Source organism: Saimiri boliviensis, chromosome 3 (assembly GCF_048565385.1).
Source record: "Saimiri boliviensis isolate mSaiBol1 chromosome 3, mSaiBol1.pri, whole genome shotgun sequence".
Taxonomy (NCBI): domain Eukaryota; kingdom Metazoa; phylum Chordata; class Mammalia; order Primates; family Cebidae; genus Saimiri; species Saimiri boliviensis.
Genome location: NC_133451.1, coordinates 107558182 through 107578506, shown reverse-complemented (window position 1 = coordinate 107578506; position 20325 = coordinate 107558182). Strand labels below are relative to the sequence as shown.

Below are 20325 nucleotides of genomic sequence, written 5' to 3'. Positions count from 1 at the left end.
TTTTCTTCCAGTGATTTTCTCCCTTTTACCTAAGAGTCATATGGCACCAAGTACAATAATTACTGAAAACATGTATCTCTCAGGCTTAGAGCTTTATACTCTCCTTTGACAGCCACATTTCTATTTCTTTTTAAATCTCAAAGGTGTGAGCTTATGGGTCCTGTCTTAGTAATAAACTTTTGCAGATAAACCCTGAGATGGTATAATTACATCCTTTCTTGGCACCTTAAATCAAATTAACTAAACACTTAGTGAGGAGAGAAGAGGAAAACACATTTTTTTTTTTGCAACGTATCTGACTGGGTGAAAGCCACTGCTGCAGCATAAAGAACCGACGGGAATCTGGGCTTTCCCACTCTGGAAGCGAAGGGGGGAATTATGGGTTGGTGGTCGGCTTCATGTTAGGAGGACACCCCTCCATCTGTTCACAGCTCAGCCTGTTTCCAATTTAAAGCCCAGATTTCAATACAAACCTCAATTTCTTTTCCCCATTTTAAATGCAAAGCAAGACTTGTGAATCATAGTGTCTCTGCTCCCGGGATTCAGACCAAATTTCCCCCCAAAATTCTCAGGCTATTTGTTTGAATACCTGCTTACAGTGGTACACAATGGGCAGCTTTGAGAAGAAAAATTGATAATCTTCACGGAAGAGTAATTTGAATGAAATTACACTTGACAGCCCGTCTCCAAGCAAACAAGAAGAACGAGGGAGCCTGAGCTAAGCTCTGAGGACTTGCCCAAGCCACTGCTGTTGGAGCTTCCCAGGGAAAAAAAAAAAAAAAAAAAAAAAAAAAAAACACCAGTTTTTCCAACATCTAATTGAGCTTTTGATTAATTCCGTGTACCAGATTCTACTGAAGAAAGGTAGCCATGGAAGAGAATATGGAAGAGGGACAGACACAAAAAGGTACTGTGCTAAAAAGCGTTTATTTGTAGCTAAGTAATTATTTTGCAGTTTCCTTGTTTGCTTTAGACACTTGCCAGTAAGGCTAATGAATGTTTCTCTCTTGGAAGGCATTTTGTTCCTTCCTCTCCTTTAGTCTGTTCCTCACTTGCAGTAATGTCTGGCATGAATGTTGTCATTATTTGCAAATCTTTCAGATATAAGTCCCGAAATGCAGAGTCAAGTATTAGTGAGAAGAGCATTGCGGTATTGTACTGAACTGTTCCTTAGACCAGTCTTTGTTAACCTTCATTTATTTCGTGATTTCACACTTGCCGAGCCAGGTCAAGGGATCCCTGGTGTGAGCCACAAACACAATATTTGGAGATAGTTAAAAATTTGGTGATGTAACCGTTATCAATACCTTTGCATGGACATCTGATAGAACAAAGACCAAGACCGTAAATTATCTTTTGCTTGGTGCACATTTTTAAAGCAATCTTTTTTTTTTTTTTTTTTCTTTTTTTAATGAGGTTGCAGTTTAAGTTTAAGTCGATGGAGAAAATTTTTCAGGGTGTATAGAAACGTTAAGATTTTCCTTTATATATAGTTAACTGTAATTCAACTTCTGAATAATATACGTTAAAGGAAATTTTTGATGCGTTTTTAAAGCTTGTCCAGGTATATCTGGTTGTATAAGTTAAAGTGAAATTGCCATTTTTGTAGGTTGAAATGGATAAATATTGATAATTTGGAATGATTCAATCAACTCAAGAATTTTTTTAACGTGTCAAATGGTAGCTTCACAGGGAGCTAGCTTTCACCCCAGGATAGACAGCGTTTCTCTTGTCTGGTCTTAGGCTTATGTAATGTGAGAGAAAATGCTCTCATTTTCTTAGGACTGAAACAGTAACACAGGTAATACTACATAAATGTAATATTCAAGAGTAGTGCTGAAAAAGAGTCAGCTATCGAAGTTAATTTCAAATGTATATAAATACACTTATTTTAAAAAATTATATTTTATCTGATAAAATATTTAGGTTTGAAGCACAGTATAGTTACCATATTTTTATTCATTTAGTTACGCTGGATTTCTTCTCTTAATGTACATACATATATTTTGAGGCATATATGGTGTACACACACACACATGTAATTAAAGACCATTGTTATTAAATATATGAAAGTTTTATATAAGCAAGAGATAATGGATAAGTTGATTTTCCAATTTTAGTCCTTAGTGTCATTATTAATGATAATCTGTAATAGAAACACAAAAATCTACATTGATAGTATGTGATCTATTTTCTTTAAATTAAAAAAAAAAAACCCTCAGCTCCTTTTATTATATGCACAAATAGCCTAAGTGTTCATCAGTGATTTTAAATGGGAAATTTTAATGGTAATTTCTGTTCTTACGAGGTATCTCAATGGGCCATTTTAATTTAGAATAAAATATCTTATGACAACATATTTTTTAACACCTAATGATAATACTTATTGGCCAGTCAATTTGCTTAAGGAAAGATAAACAGCATTTTCAATAGAGGAATGATATTCATTACACTAAATAAAACCTTGAGTTAAATCATGGATTGTGGTAACAGGTTGAATGTGTCTGAGCAAGCCTTGTTAGCTGCAGGAACCAAGAAAAATGATGTAATTAGTTGTGATTTTTTTTTTTTTTCTCAGGTAACACTGAAAAGCTTTCTTTTATGGGGGTGGAGGCGGCAATGCTGTGAGGGAAAAAATTCTATCACAGTGGGTTTTTCATCATTAAAATATGCATCAGCAACAGTGGTGGAAAGCAATCTTAAATCCGAAAAAATGTTTAGTGGTCTATCAGTTTGTAAATGTATATGAATATAATATTTATGATTTACGTTTTTTTCTTGAGAAAAAGATTTAATTTTCTTCACTCTCAATCTTCTGTTCCTCTCAACTTTGCCTATGACACCTTTTCTATATAAGTTTGTTGTTAGAAAGTTACATTTGAATAGAAATGCTCTGTCGATTTGTGCGTGGGTAGTAACTGTGAAATTTCTGGAGGAGCAATTTGACAAGCAGATAAAATCGTTAGAGATTTTTCAAGAGTTTGGGGGGGAGACTTAATGATCTATCTAAAGAAAAGCAGCATTTTGTGTTAGTTCTTATCCTGTTTTTCTTAGACTGCATAGGATTTTCTTAAATAATAATTCAGTTATCACAGAGTTCTCCTCCATTGGCAAGATGCTTTTCAGTCCTTTCTTAAAATTTAGACCTAGTCTTTTCTGTTACATGTCAAAAAGACTTAAAATTCATGTCGATGTTTACTCATATTACCTTGTAAATTCAAGTAGAATGTAAAATGGAGTGGTTTCATTAACTAATTGTAATTTCATATATTTGAAAATATATATACTTGAAGTTTAAGCACTTACAAAGATCATCCATAAGAAGTATATTTTTCTTCATAGTTAGAGCCCTCTTTCCCTCTTAAGCTTTAAAAGGCAATTGAGAATAGTCCTAACTTTTACCCTAATTTAAGTATACGTGTTCAGTCAGACAGAGAGAGGATAATTTAAAAGTATGGGTGACTTCATCCACCAGCCATTCTGTTCAATGAACCCATGCTTGATGTGAAACGGAAATGGGGATGATTAATCTGCTGCTCCATCCATTTTTGCTACCCTCCCGAAAGGTGAGTATCTCACTGTGCTGAGGGGAGTCTAGTATTTCAATAAACATGTGCTTTGTTGGTAAAACATGGCCTCTACATGAAAGCCAAGTACTTCATCTTGTGTTCAGCCAAAACAATGGTATTCTAGTACTGAAGAAAAAAAGGAAAAAAGAAAAGAGTGTTTTGAATTTGGTCTTTACAATGGCCACAGTAAACCTAGCATCATCTGTCAGCAAAATCAAGATCCATAGTCACAAAATCATGCAACAAGGACTCCAATTACTGCAGGGCGGTTGAGCAAAGCTAATAAAGAGATTCTGATGAAGATTTAACAGTTGCATATTTATGACTTGTAACCATGCAACCGTTTCTAGAATATTTCGCCAAATCTTATGAGAAAATATGTAAATGATTTATGGGTTTCTAATTAGTAGTGAATTGGTGAATACACATTTGGGTTGCCAGACTAGTGGATGACCATCTCTTCTTAGATAGCCCTAATGAAGATGTTGCTGAATTAGGAGAAGTTTATGGAGGAAGGCTGATGAATCGATGAGTAAAGGGAGCAGCAACACTGTATAGAGATAAAAAGAAAACAGCAATGAGCAGAGAGAGCCAGCAGGTTGGAGTCTTCGTACATTGGCTGAACTGTTCCCAACCCCCACAACGCTGATGGATTTAATTTCTGAACATGAACATTTTATGAAACAGGTCCCAAAATTACATGTAGTATACCAGAAATTTTTTAATCAGCATAAAAGATAACAGCCACAATGTCACTCACTATGTTTTCCTAGTATAATAAGCCAGCAGCTATGAATCTGTGCAGTCAGTTCAACCACCAACTTCTCCAACACCAAAGTCCCATCTACCATCGCCTCAATGGAATCAATCCTTGGTGGCTCTCAGGGACTGGGTCACTGGCAGATGTAACAAGATGATCAATCTCAGTGTGCTCAGGACCCAGTTTCATCATTTCAAACAGCAACATATAGCCAAAGTTTAATGGTCATTGTTCATCCTTCGCTCCATACCACTAACCTATTTGTCATTTCAGCATATCTTTAACTTATTAAAACCAACAAGAATACCTAAACGCAAGGAGAGTTACAGGTTTATTTTGTTTTCCCTATCAATGTTAATGTCCATCTATCTCATAATTTAAAATACTGTACAATTATTGTTGACAAGAGATCCCATCATCATATACTTTATACATTTATATATACATACTACTATAAGGGAGTCTATGCACAAAGCATATACTATATACTCTACTTAATATACAGTATATTTAATATACAGTGTAGCTTGTAGGCTAACAGTCTCTTCAGACATCTTTTTTAAATAAGATTATTTTTATCTTGAAAGATGACTTTAGAACCTAACTCTCCCTTAACCAGACATCATCCCTGAAGAAGACACACCACTGCAATAAATGAAAAGAAAAAAGACTGCTTTGGCTTTGAGAAATTAGAAAATATTGGCCAACCTAAATTGTACAGTGACGTCAGTGCCAGATGCTGGCCTAAGGACTTTACATAAATGAACTAATTGACTCTTCACAGTAACCTTAAGTGGTATTAACGTTGAGGAAACTAAAAACCAAATAGGTTAATTGACCCAGGCATCCCCAAACTATGGCCTGCGGGCCACGTGTGGCCCCCTAAGGCCGTTTATCCGGCCCCCCAGCCGCACTTCAGGAAGGGGCACCTCTTTCATTGGTGGTCAGTGAGAGGAGCACAGTATATAGTGGCCCTCCAATGGTCTGAGGGACAGTGAACTGGACCCCTGTGTAAAAAGTTTGGGGACGCCTGGACTAGACCAAAGTCACATAGTAGTAAATAGTAGAGCTGAGTTCAATACAATCAGAATGAGTCCGGGTTCTGAACATTTAACCCCACTCTCTGCACTAGATGTCCACAGCTGCCTGCCTGCCAGCCACACCTCCTTTGAAGGACTGCCTCCACCATATGTTTCCACTGCACTCATCAGCTATGTTCTGTAATTGATGGTTGTTTTTCAAGAGCAGCCAATCCCTAAGTGCACTAGCAATCTATGACTTGTAAGTCATGGACTGAATCCAAAAAGATGAGTTGGTTCAATTGGCCTTCTATCTTGAAATCTGGGATAGGTGATTCTCAGTATGCTCTGAGGATCTCTTTATCCGGCAGCACATTTTTATCATAACCATGCCGCCCCATCTTCCAGCTACTCTGGGCAAATCTCTACTCTTTGCAATCAAAAGACCTAAATAAAACAAATCTTCAGATCCTTTTAGGAGTCTTACATAAAGAGACTTAGTGCTAAGAAATTTTCCCTAAGTTTAACCTGGTGGGTGGAAGCTAAACCAATTGTATATTTAATGTATTAAATTTCAACTTTGATGCCACTCTTTAGTATATCCTTGATAATGTTGATTTTTTCTCTCACTGATCTTTTATTTTTTACAATTTGAATATGTTTGTACCCAAATCACTGCCTACCAGTAAATATTGGTGGTATAATATTTGGAGAACCACTGCAAAAAATAAAATAGACAAAGTGTGTTTGGTTTATTAATAGATTTATAATCTTTAATATGTCATAGAAGTCTGTAGACTAGTGGCTAAGAAAATAACAAAAACATCATCAAAAACCTTTAAGCAGTCATTTAAGTATAAGAATTAATAATCTGCATCTTAGATGTTGGCTACTTACAGACCCATGAAAAGGGAACTGGTTTTGTCCATCCAGTGGACAGAATTAATCTCAGCAAATACTGTTGCAAATCATCTCTTCAGCTGCCATTTCCACATTTGGATAACAAGGCTAGAAGAAACACAGAGAATCAGATTTTATAAAGCATATAGGATAAATCTGTCCTAAGATTTGACAGCTGTGCTTTTGCTAACATTGTGCTTAACCTCAAGTGTCCTCCTGGGTATAAGAAATTATTTTTACCCCTTGCTGTTTTCAAATGTAGTTCTACGACACTATCAGTAGGAAAATTAGTTACATTTTTAATAAAGTTGAATAGATAGTCTCAGAACTTCTGCATTGTTGTGGTTATTATGTCTGCTGTGGTTTAGGCACAATATTTCAGAATTTTATCATTTTATATTTTCATTGGATCAGTTGCTGTTTATGGTGTTTGTTTGTTTGTTTGTTTGTTTGTTTTTGTGTGTGTGTGTGTGTGTCTGTGGTACTGTTTATCTCAGAGATCCAAAATATTAATAACACATTTCTAACGTCTTGTTAGGATGACGGATATGAATAGATTTTTCACAATATCATTAAAATGAGTGAATTCACCTTTTCAAATGAAAGTGCTTGATATAGTTACTTCATTAACTCCTTGAATTAAAATTTAAATATTTAAAGAGACTAAATGAGAATTACAGCATGATAGATAGATATTGATGGTGTCCTTGGAGTGATGACTTCTAAGAGATGGTTTTTAGAAATTAATAATTCTTTAATTCATCAGACGACAATGGCTCATAAGGGATTCATAGGATACAAGAGAGAACTTCTAGTTTGTCAATTGCAAACTCCATTTTCCCCCAAGCAAAAACCCCTTCCCACCATTCAAAATGTTTGACAGTTTTCTTTTTCATACATTGAAGGCAGACTGCCTGGCTTACTTTCAAAAATCCTTTTGGATAGCATCCATACTAACAGGTGGCACAGCTGTGGATTAGCTGACATTATAAAAATAATTCACATTTTTCCATGTGCTTTCAAGTTGTGACCATTGTCTTGAATATTCTTAATCCAACAGTAACTTAGTTCTTTGTACTGTGAAAAATACAAAGAAAAACAAAAGATAACTGATTTTTTTTTTAATTGTGAGTGGGAAATACAACTTTGGTTAAAGATGAGAGTCAGTTCCGTACTGGTGTCTGTTTATAGAGTTCAATGGGGAATTAAATTATAATACGAAGAAATTGGAGATCAGAAAAAAAAGAAAGAATGACTGTTGGCTTTCAAATGTTTTGTGTGTTTTTTTAAACTATTGGCTTTAAATGTATTAGAAGATGTCAACGTATGAGAACATTAACTGCTATATATAACCAGATCCATTTCCAAAAGAAAGAAAAACACTTTCTCATATTGTTAAATTATTTAATGTTTTTGGACTTAAATTTTTATCACATGAGAAATAATGAGTTTTAGTATACTTACCTCCATCAAAGAGAGGAACTAGATGGACTCTATCCCTGAGAATGATGCTAGAAACATATAAGAGATTGTTCATATTGCCTCCTATTAGGAAGTGATCATGCTTTTTCTTGCTTATCAAGTAAAAATGAGGCAATTAAAGTATTTTGTTAATTAGCATTTTTCATTGGATTCATAATAGAACTTTTCAATTTCTAGGAAATGATTTTCTACATTGTTACGATTGCAATTGATACTCCCTACTAGAAGGGTTATTTGAATGGTGAATTACCTATTCTTTCTTAAAAAAATATAATATGGAAGAAAAACTTTGCACCTGTATTTATTATCTGATTGTTATTTTATGCAAAAATGTTTAGTAAATAATTCAAATTAAGAACTAGTATGTGGCCAAATTTCCTTTCCCAAAAAACTTGACATTTTTTTTTTTGAGATTTTTTTCTACAGATTTCCTGTGTTGGTGGATATCTACTTTCATTTTTAACCGTCTATATCATATCATACCAATTTTTCAGTTCAGTTTAGTTATTGAACATCTGAAACATAAGTAATTTTACTAGAATGATTTGTTTGTCAAGAAAAATACTACTAATAATAGCTAATGTTTAATAATCCAGGCACTGTTCCAAGCATTTCATGTAAAGTGTCTAATGTAAGTATCTTAACATTAGTTAATAAATGTTGATTACAGGTTTTTTTTTTTTTTTTAACAAATATCAAATGTTTTTTGACTTATGGTCACACTATTTAGTCAATGGCGATTGGGTTCACACACTACAGGAAACTAAGAGAAAACCTCACACAAACATCCAGAGGAAAAAAGAATTGTCATGCAACAAAATGAGATAGTCTTTCATTTCAGTTCCAAGAAAGATTATGAGGTGGGCAGAAAGGAGAATAAGCCAAATGATTCAAAGTTTATTTTTCCCATAATCAGGACATTTAAATTCTAATTTTTGGAACTGTGAACTGTACATTTGAGGGGCAGTAAAGAATTGTATTTATTTTTCTTCAAACACCTTTCAATGTTTTGCAATTAGAATTCATTATTAAAATAAGGATTGAGCATTATTTGAGCAATGGAACTCTTAGATATGACACTCAATGTGGTTTGTCCATTTAAAACCAAACATAGGCTTTGAGAATCTCTGTCTTAAATAGTACCCATGTATTACCAAAGCCAGATGTATGTAGTGGTTTATTGTCTCAGAGACTTTATTTTAGCTTTTCATCAAGTTAAAATAAAAAACCCTTTTAGAAAAGAATGCTTTGGAAACTAGTCATAGAATAATTGAACTTAAAACATTTTAGATTCCTGCTCAACCATTCACAGTAGAAAATTGTAAATAAGTCGTTAGATGTAGAATGCAGAAACCATGCACTCAGATTGTCTCCATGAGTTTTAAACAGGTAGGAGAGCCAGCAGTTTTTCACTTGGCCATCATAATGAGTGGCTAATTGACTTTTGGTTTCCCGATCAGATGACTTTTGTTAAAACCCTGGTTCCTTTTCTCCACCTTAATTTTCTATATAACTTAATCTGTATTATTCATGTTTTTCCATCTGCTTTCAAGTTGCAACCATTGTCTTGGATATTCTTAACCCAACAGTAACTTACTTCTTTGTACTGTGAAAAATACAAAGAAAAACAGAAGATAACTGATATTTTCAAAACCTCCATTTTGAGAATTTTCTCTACCACTATCTTTGGGTTTAGGCCATTTAATGTGAGTTAGATGGAACAATAACTAGGTAAAAGCGCCTTTTATAATTCCTGAAATGTAGCAAGCGTTTGATAAATGCAGACTCCTTCTTCATGTTTCCTTTCCTCTCGTCCTAACACATGTACGCATTGAAAAAAAAGGGACCAAGCAATTTTCTTTGAGTCAGAGAGTCAGAATTAAAGACTAGTAACTTTTTTGAATTGTTGTATCAGTTACTTCTTAAATGTTTATCACTAAATACAAGGCATGTCTCTCTCTCTCTCTCTCTCTCTCTCTCTCCCTCTCTCTCTCTCTCTCTTTTTTTTTTTTAATGTATCTGTTATGCTATAGCTCCCTTCTCAAAGTACCAATCCCTGAAGGGTAAAGATTTTATCATTTGTTCACGAACCCCAACCTGCGAAGTGCTTTTAATACAAACCCATTCATAGCTGAGATGACAATTACTGATGATGATGCTAATGATAAAAAAGAGCAGGAGAAGAAAGAGAAGGAAGAGGGGCGGGGAAAACAAGAAGAGGATAAAGAGGAAGAAGACGAGGTCACTGAACAGACTAAAGGAAGAATTAAACCCAAATTTTCCCCTAAATAGAGACAGATCCACCAGAGCAGCTTAACCTGATTTGAGAGAATGCAGCAAGGACTCCATTTATGCCATTGGGTTTGAATTAAACATAATTCTTTTATTCTTTCACCTGAAATGTATTCAGTAGTTTGGTAGCAGCTTTCTAGAAAATAAATAGATTGTCTTTTATTATTATTATTATTAAAGAGCCCACGCATACTTTTAGCATTATGATTGTAGCAATGAAGTCAAATACATTAAACTGTCAGGTTCAGCAAATGGTTACTGAAACTTGGAAAATTATGACATAATATTTACAATATGCGGTTAAAATTTAACAAAGTAGTTTACAAATTTGCTGACACTAGGCTTACTGTGTTCATTCGTAAGTATTGATCAAAGAAAACCAAGTTACACAAGAAATAAGTTTGAAATCACTGAGGACAGTTTAATAAGATTAGGTATTTTCTAGGATATATTTATTAATTTTCAAAGTAGTGAATTTTAAAAATAGCATGCTAGTGAGTATTCAATTTTCTTTTGTCTTCTTTTGTGCTTTATTTTAGTTTTTGTATTTTTATTGGTATATAGTCCTACACAATTGGCTGATATTTTAGATGGGACCAAGAAACAATACAATCTGAAAACAGGGCACTTGAGCTCTGGTAAATGGTATCTGAAGAGTATTTCCTTCTAACCTTGCAATGTTCATCATATTCTCCATACAATTTTGGTGTACTCATTTTTTTATGTATGAATCACTAATTTGAGTTTTGAGAGGAACTTGTGATGCCATTATTTGGTGGAATTTAGAATGAATTCTTGTTAAACAATTGAAATAACTTCATGTTTTATAGGCCAGTTATGTACTCAAGCTGAAAAGTATCATCTTGAAGAAAGATAAGCTTATTAATTTATGTAAGTGTTATTTTTTAGATAGTTAATTTTTGCAACACCCCATGAAAATTTAATTCACAAAGGGATGGCAAGCATGTATTTCCGTGACTGATCTCTACAACACCTTTTAGCACCTTTGAGCCCCCTCCCAAAGGTCTAACAGGAGCTGCTAATTTATGACACACGTGATTCTTTCATATCATCTTTGTATTAAGAGTGACCACTAAATTTACATACACATCAAAAATATGTATGCCCGTTGTTTCTGCTAAATTGGAAGGAACATTTGTTTCATATTTACAGTTATATCATCACTGCGATATTTGGCCTTCACTGTGGTACTCTATGTTGTTTTAAATTTCTGCAATGATGCAAAAGCAACATCAGTGTAACCTAATGATGAGGTCTTTTCAGGCAACTGTATTATCCATGCATGTATTCCCCCAAGCATTCCATAAACTTTAAAGTATTAAAAATTACAGTGTATTCATTGAAGTCTCAATTTTTAAAAAATTTATCATATCCACTGGTCAATTTATTCCATCTCTATCAGATTCCTGGAAAATCCTCTCCTGTTAACTGACAAATTTATTTTGCTTCAGCCTTTAGGTATTCATAGATTTATTTTTTAAGTGTCAACTGAGTGATCTGTTACTTATTTAACTACATTATAGATGTATTAGTTTGAACCATGTCAAATTACTAATATTAAACACTCTTGATCTACAAAATGTCTATTCATTATTCCTATAATATTAAGGTGCTACATTTATAAAATTTTTAGGCCAGCAATGGTGGCTCACACCTGCAATCCCAGCACTTTGGGAGGCCAAGGCGGGTGGATCACCTGAAGTCAGGAGTTCGAGACCAGGCTAGCCGATATAGTAAACTCCCATCTCTACCAATAATACAAAAAAAAAAAAAAAAAAAAAAAGAAGTTTTTAATGTGATCCTGATTTTAATATACAAATTAGAAATATATGATGTGACATGATTAAGACGTGTGTGTTATACTTATGTGGAGTGTAGTAAAGTTATCTGGCATTGTCCAAAGTCCTTGTGGAGCCATTTAATTCACTGCTTAATTTTCCCTGTTAGCAAAAAATGGCAAACTATTTAAAGACTTTATTGTTTGACACATTTAAATTTCATGAAAAAGCTAACATTGATCTCATTTCTCAGGTTGCTTGAGTTCAATACTTGGGAGGCTTGTTAAACATAGCATTAAGATTAACAAGTGTTTAAGACTTACTCTGTCTGTCTTAGTGTAGACAGAACGTCCTTTCATCTAGAGAGTGGAAAATGTGCTTTGTTTTTCCTTGGATAGAATAGCACTCCAAAAATTATTTTCCATACATGTGGCATGACTCAATGGAGTCTCAGAGCCTGCAAGCTGGGAATGCCTTTCTGTTATGAGGGGGTTCACTTTTAGATCCTCTAGGATGAGTTACAGGGCTGTTTTGTGGTCCTTGAGGGACGATAAGTTATATACAATTTCAGTATTGAATGTAACCCAGGCATTAACCTGACCATTATTACCTCTCTGGTGATTTTGAAATTTTATACTGCAAGAAACAGAAGCTTTCATTGAATGAGTTTTACAGTCTGTGTTTTAGAAATATGATGAAGCCATGATTTAGGCCTCAGTGGACAGTAATGCAGTATTGCACCAAAGGACAATGGGATGTGCTTTAATTTATGTAGATATATAATTTTAGCTTTTTTTTTTTTTTTTTTTTTTTTTTTTTTTTTTTTTTTGAGATGGAGTTTCACTCTTGTTACCCAGGCTGGAGTGCAATGGCGCCATCTCGGCTCACCGCAACCTCCGCCTCCTGGGTTCAGGCAATTCTCCTGCCTCAGCCTCCTGAGTAGCTGGGATTACAGGCATGCTCCACCATGCCCAGCTAATTTTTTGTATTTTTAGTAGAGACGGGGTTTCACCATGTTGACCAGGATGGTCTCGATCTCTTGACCTCGTGATCCACCTGCCTCGGCCTCCCAAAGTGCTGGGATTACAGGTGTGAGCCACCGTGCCTGGCCAATTTTAGCTGTTTTTAAAGTATGGTATGGGAAACAAGTGGGAATGCATAGGAAAGAATTTGATGCACCCATCTTGCCATAGTACAGATTAAATTACTTTAGACAAGATTTGGCCTAGAGGTTGGAGGGTCTCTTCTCTGACTTGGGTAATTTGCATTCAGTGAAGTTAAAAGGATATTGATATTATCTAAAATGGACTTATATACATGGGGTTAGCATACATTGATTAAGCAAAACAATCTATGTCTCTACCTAGATTTGGATACATGTTATGTAATTTTGTTTTTGTTATATTTTGTATATTCTTTTTAGCTGTTTGTTTTTGTTTTGAATATTCTCAAATGATTACTCTTCAGTTCAGCCCTCAACCACAACAGTTAGCCCTCAACCATGAATTATACAGTTATTGGAATTATTTATTGACTTCTGACCATTTTGGAATCCATATGCTTTTTAAAAATATTATACTCTCAGTATCATTTTACTTGAAATTCAAATTTTGAAGCATCTTTAAAATTTAGTATTAAAAACCCCATGTAAGGGTCCGTAAGAAGTTGAACGAGAAAAAGAGGTAAACCTCAAAAATATTTGGATTATATCCTTATCAGTAGGGTTTTATATTAAGCCTCCTGCACAAGGGTGTTCTGCTTGTTTTTGAAAACACTCGTTCCTTCACTGTGGTACTCTGTTTTTATATGCAGTCATTTGGAGGTGTCTGTTAGACCTCAGTTTTCTCCTGGACTCCAATATTTCTATTTTTTAACTTTCATGTATAATAATATCAATATTACTTCTGTGTCTTATGTGCTTTTACTTTCCTGCACTAATATCAGTCTGTATTCTTATAAGTTGAGTTTGCAAAACTGTTCTGCAATGGACTCTTAGATTCCTAGATACTTAGATTCAAGCAGTTCTTAGTGTGGGAAGAGGAACATTAAAGATTATGCACTCGGTGTCCGCTGTTTTGGAAGAGGTCATTGAATGCTACTGCCCCAAAATGAGTCTAAATGAGTGGTTCAGAGTCAATTGTATTTGTTGGCGAAGAAAGAAATGATTTCTATTATAAAAAAGGGCTGTTGCCTGTGATATTCTAGGAGAGGGAGTTGACTGGAGCTCCCTAAGATGTATGAGCAAAGAAAGATTGTGAGTGCTGCGTAAGACCTCCTGGGGCAGGAAAATGAGATTGGAAGAGCTGTTTAAAAGCATGTTGGGAAAGAACAATGTTGTTTCCCATTTTTGCAAAATGAAAAAAGAAAAAAAATGAAAGGAGATGGTAGACTAGTATATTTTAAGCACTATGTATCAGGCCACTGAAATCTTTGAACTCATTGCTCATAACTAGCCTCTGGCAGGGATTTCCAATTTCCTTCCTTTTGCTTTCATGTGCAATACAGCAAAGGACATGCCAGACAAAAACGGAATACCTCTTTTGGCGCAATATAAAAAATGCATTTTACATTTTCCTTGGTAAAATTGCTTTCCTGAGGAAATCCACTGTATTCTAAGGAGAAAATGGGACACTATGAAATAAATATCTTTGCATTTCAATTGTGTGTTACATTTGCTCTAAAAAAGAATTGACTTAGGATTCAGAGAGTAACAGAAAGGATGTATTTGAGAAAAGCAGTAACATTCAAAACTTTTCCTATCTGTGATTGTCAATAAGAGTTAAGTTGCTTCTCCTTCCCCCACCAAGAAATATAATAATTCAAAAGATAGTATACAAAGTTTGTATGTATATTTTTGATAAGGTGATTTTGGTAAATAATGCAAGAAATACGACATAAATTTACTATTGCTCATTGTTAAGTCTAAGTTAAGTGTCCCGAGTTTTCTTCATTCTGTAACCCAGCTTTTCAGTTTTGCTCTTTAAATGCGACAATTACGTAAAGGAGATTTTCATTTGTCTTGAATAAGTGAATTATACAGGTCATAAACAGAGTTTTCTTACCCTTAAATTGGTGAATTGAGTGCTTTTAGGATAATTTGGGTACATGATAATCTTAATGTCAAGTTTAAATATCTCAGCTTCATTAAAAATTATTAAATGATATAAAATCAACCTTTGTGAAAGGTGAGGTGATTTTTGCCTTAGATTGTTATAAACGATTAACTTAGAAGAGTGATTATTAACTTCACTTTGCAGTGAATGTGTTATGCTTGTGACTTGAGGTTTGTCTTTGTAAGTTACACAAGTGTAGTGGTACCATATTCTGAGTAGCTCTTCAACATTAGTTTGCTTTAGAATCACCTATTTTTGGCAATTACTGGGCTTCATTTTCCCACCTCAAGTTTCTGATTCAGCAAGTATGGTGTGGGGCCCAGAAATCTGCCTTTCTAGTACTTTCTCAGGTATTGCTGTATTTATGGATTCTGGGACCACACTTAGAGAATTGCTAGTCCAATAGATTATTGTTTAGAAACCCTAGTAGCTTTCCCAATTGTGACTCATAATTTATGTTTCAAGATCAAGATATTATGGATTTGAAATCCCAACATTTGAGAAGAAATTATATTTAGAGATTGCAATCATTTAAAATGAGAACTTTAAGGGTGGTCTAAACAATACCTCTATAATTTTGCCTTTGAAAACAAAGAGAATTTCAAAGTCTACAATCATGTACAAAAGCTCTTGACTACTTCAGAAAGTACTGCAAAATGATTGGGAGGTTATGGTGGGTGATCACTTGAGCCCAGGAGTTAAATTACATATAGTCATTAATCTGGATTACACAATAGGCATAGAAGAAAATGGAAATCATGAGACGATGGAGGAAATTGATCAAGATAGCCAAAAGTTCTTGAAAATGCTAAAGTATGTAACAATAAAACAGTTATCATGTATTCCATATACATGGGACCTGAATTATTTGAGAGCAGGATATAAACATTGATATCACATCATACCTTGTTACTGGTATTAATACTATTGTCAATCCCACCGGCTACCTACCCAAACATTATTAATGAATACATTTTATGACCAAGATTATGAAACACCCAATAAACACTGCCTCTAAATATAGTTTAAGTTGGTTATCAATATTGTGACTGAATAAGATCATAGAGCATCTTTTATTCACAAATAAAATGAATAAAATGAAAGTAAAAACTGTAACTATGAGGATCCCAGCTATTACCATGTGCTATAGAATTGTGTATTTGGTTTCTGGCATTATTTGGTTCAATTTTATATGTGTTAGTTATTTAGAATAAATAAAATGACTAGCAGCTTTTCACGCATTGGTATGGAATATGATATTAAATTAGCCAGTATTCTTTTTAGAAAAGAGCATCCTTAATAATCTGAGACAATTGAGTACTTAATGAAAAAACAAGAGACTGGTGTAGGATTAACACCCACAAAAAAACAATTCAGGACTTATCAGAAATGTTTGAAAATACTCTTCTGCATCAAAACAGCTTTCAAAGCATGTTTAGTATATTCTGGGGCAGGAAAGAAGTTATGAGGTTTAATTCCTAGGGGTAGTACTGAGAGGAAGGTAGTCTTCAAGCCCCTTCATGGATGCAAGATGTTTGCTTCTTTGTTTTTGATCTAATGAATCTATAATAAGTTCCCATAGGAATTATGTTTTAACACCTTCTCCCAGAATTCACAGATGTACATATCACTCCTAAATTATAATCCATATTAGGTAAAACAACATCAAAGTATTGTTAATGCAATCTCATTGGGTGAGTGGTTTGGAATTTAGCTTTTACGTACTTAAAATGAAAAACACTAAAGTATCAGAGGGAAGATAGTGTAAATAAACAGAACCATTCAAACAGGGATTTAAATTCTAACTCTGCCATATACTGGTTGTGTTTTTAGGCAGGTGATTTAACTCCTGATCAAGAGACTTAATTTTCTCATTCATCAAGTAGGAAGAAAAGTACCTGTATGTTGGAATTGTTGAGATATTTAAAAATCATTGAATGTACTGCTTGGTAAATTACAGATGATCAAAATCAATTTTTATTCACCTTTTAGATTATCTTATTACCTTCATGTATTGTTATATGGCCACCTTGTCCATGCTAAAAGCCATCCAGTTTCCATGTTTGATTGATTGCTAGCCACTCTTCTAAGTGTCATTGTGCAAGGCAGACTACATTATAAAACTTTTGATGTGGAAGTGGTGGAGACAGACAGCAACGAAAACAGCATTCACACATAAATAAATAGATATTTAAGGAAATATTGGTGATATAGTTTGAGAAAAACAGGGTGCCATGTTAGAAAGTGACAAGATTGCAATCAAGCTGTTAGTTATAGCTGCAGTCTCATATGAAGGCTCATTTGGGGTGGAGGGAAGAATCTGCTTGGTGGCTCACTCAGGCAATGTCTTGTTGGCAGGACAGGTCCTGTACCACATGAACCACTCCACAGGGCTGCCTTATGACATAGTGGCTGGCTTCTCCAAAGCAGAGGATCTAAGATACACTGGGAAAGAGACTCCATGTTAGTTGAAAGCCACAGTATTTTTACTTATTTTATTATATTTCATTTTATTTTGAGACAGTGTGTTGCTCTGTCATTCAGGCTGGGGTACTATAGTGATTATGACTCACTGCAGCCTCAAACTCCTGGGCTCAAGTGATCCTCCCACCTCAACTTCTTCCCAGCTAGGACCACAGGTATGCCCCACCATGCCCAGCTAACTTTTTAATAGTCTTTGTAGAGACAGGGTCTCACTATGTTGTGCAGGGTAGTTTCAAACTCCTGGCCTCAAACTATTCTCCCTCCTTGGCCTCCTAAAGTGTTGAGATTACAGGCATGAGCCACCATGCCCAGTCCACAGTGCTTTCATAATGTAATCTTGGAAGCAACACGTAATTGCTTCTGCCATATTCTATTCATTAGAAGCAAGTCATTAAGTGCCGCCCTTACTCAGGAGCAGATTTCAGAAAGTCACGAATGCTACTAGGAAGGGATTGAGTGTCCGGAAGGGGCTGACTGCCTCAGATAGCCAGAGGTACCTCGGATGCAACATGTCCAAAATGGAATTGATCAACTGACTGCTGAATCAACTCCATATCCTTTGTTCTTGAATTCCATCGCACCTGTCACCATTTATGTACACTGTGTCCCAAGCTAGAAGCTTACAGGTCACTAGTAATGCCTTTCACGTTTTCATCTATATCTAACGGGTTATCAAATACTTTCACTTCAGAAATGTCTCCTAATTCAGATTCTGATCTTCATTTACTCAGCTGCTAAGACTATGAATCAACTATTTCCTGTAGCTGTTGAGATTATCTTTATTATGCTTCTCTTCATCCCATCTGTATTCACTTTAATTAGAATAATTTCTCTCAAACAAAATATATTCATGGATTCTGTTGCTTAAAGGCTTCCATTGTTTATACTACCTATAAAATCAAATCCATTAGCTTGACGTTTGCATATCAGGCACTTTATAATATGGCCCAAAGCAAAGTTTCTAGCTCTATTATCCAATCTCATCATTCACACAGGGTTGAAATACTGCCAGCAAGGCACGCCCTCAGGCGATGTGTGCAGGCCCATTCTGATTTCTTTTTCTGTCTTCTTTTTTATCTACTGCCCCTCAACCAGAATCTCATCAGGAAGCTTTTCCCAGGCTTTCATATTCGTCATAAATCATGCAATTCCCCAGTTCCAGTACATTTCTGTAATGTCATGCAGCTCACTGAGTTATCAGCTTCATTTTTTCTTTTTGTGTTGTCTTTTTAGAATAACTTCTGAGCAATATTAATCTTGAAGTCAAAGTTCTGAGCAGACTAGCATAAGGACTGACAATAAATATTGAGTGAATAAACAATTCCTTGTTTGTTATTGTGTATAATTGCACTATGTCTTTGAAAGGAAAATATTTGAACTACAGAAGGTTCAAAGAAGGGCTATGAACAAGATAAACATTTGATTATGGTTTCTGTTAGGGACTCACATATGTAAATCTAAAGAAATTATATGAATATTTAACACTTGTTGAGATAACACCATTTGCTAAGCACTGTTTCAAGTGTATTACATTTATTAATTTACACAATCCTCACAATAACTATATAAATAAGGTACTTTTATTACTCTGACGTTATGGATAAGGTTGCTAAGACCCAGAGATTTTTGATAATTTTTCCAAGGTCACTTAGTAGCAAGTGGTGAAGTTGCTTCTCAGTCCTGTCAGTGTAGATACAAATACTCTATCTTGTATATTACAAACACTCTAGAAACAAAGTGGTTTCCAAAGATGCATCCAAATCAAGATGACATACACTGGAAAAGGTTAAAAAGTAAAACAAAGACTAAAAGGCAAAAGACTAATTAGGATAAATGGATGAAATTATATTTGTGAACCAAGATGATCAGAATTTATAATTTCATAAAAAATTTTTTAAAATATTTTTCCTCTAAATACCAGGAAGAACTTTGGCAGCTTACCAGAGTTTAAAGAGGAAAAGAACTCCTACCATCATAAACAATGGGAAATGCATTTCTGAAAATCAGGACATCAGATGATCCAAGTAAAAAGCATAAATGGTGTCTGATGTGCAGAAGAATTCATGGATCTCTGCTGGGCATGGTGGCTCACACCTGCAATCCCAGCACTTTCTGAGGCTGAGGCAGGCAAATCACCTGAGGTCAGGAGTTCGAGAGCAGCCTGGCCAAAATGACGAAACTCTGTCTCTACTAAAAATCCAAAAATTAGCCAGGTGTGGTGGTAGGCGCCTATAATCCCAGCTACTCAGAAAACTGATGCAGGAGAATTGCTTGAACCCAGAAAGCAGAGCTTGCAGTGAGCCACGATCACACCACTGCACTCCAGCTTGGGGGACAGAGTGAAGCCCCATCTCAAAAAGTAAAAATAAAATAAAAATAATTCATGGATCTCTTATAGACTATTCCAGCATATTCTTAATTTCTGTAAGATGGGGATGGTGGGTACCAGGCCATCTCCATAAGTAGGGTCCTGTATAGCTCAGAGGAAGAGGATTCATATTGTATTAAGCCACAGAAAATCTTTCAGAAGGGCAGTTATTATTAATTTTTTGGAAGAGTTCTACAAAAAATACATAATATAGTTCCTAATACTGGGCTCATCTGTACTAGCTAAATAATGTATTAGCATGGATAACTTTTTAAAATATAATGTTAAGTGAAAAACCTGGGACCACAGGCATAGACCACCATACCTGGCTGATTTTTGCATTTTTTATAGAAATGGGATTTCACCATGTTGGCCAGACTGGTCTTAAACTCCTGGCCTTAAGTGATCCACCTGCCTCAGCATCCTAAAGTGCTGGTATTACAGGCATGCATTACCCTGGTCTTCCACATTGTTAACGTTATCATTTCTTGTTATATTATTTATGTTTGAAAGGTTTCTTAATAAAAATATTTAAAAGT

The 20325-nt window shown here is 34.9% G+C and overlaps 1 protein-coding gene across 2 annotated transcripts in view; it reads left to right on the top strand.

The window, feature by feature from the left end:
• GPM6A (glycoprotein M6A) overlaps positions 1–20325 on the top strand; it is a 367742-nt gene that overhangs the window by 186116 nt on the left and 161301 nt on the right. The window contains exon 1 of one of the 2 annotated variants that reach the window (XM_003933867.4): positions 112–907. The exons of the other annotated variant lie outside the window; for it this stretch is intronic. Coding sequence (XP_003933916.1) covers positions 871–907 — 37 coding nt within the window. The 5' untranslated portion in view covers positions 112–870. Of the gene's footprint in view, positions 1–111; positions 908–20325 lie in introns of those variants that run through there. 2 annotated transcript variants of the gene reach the window in all.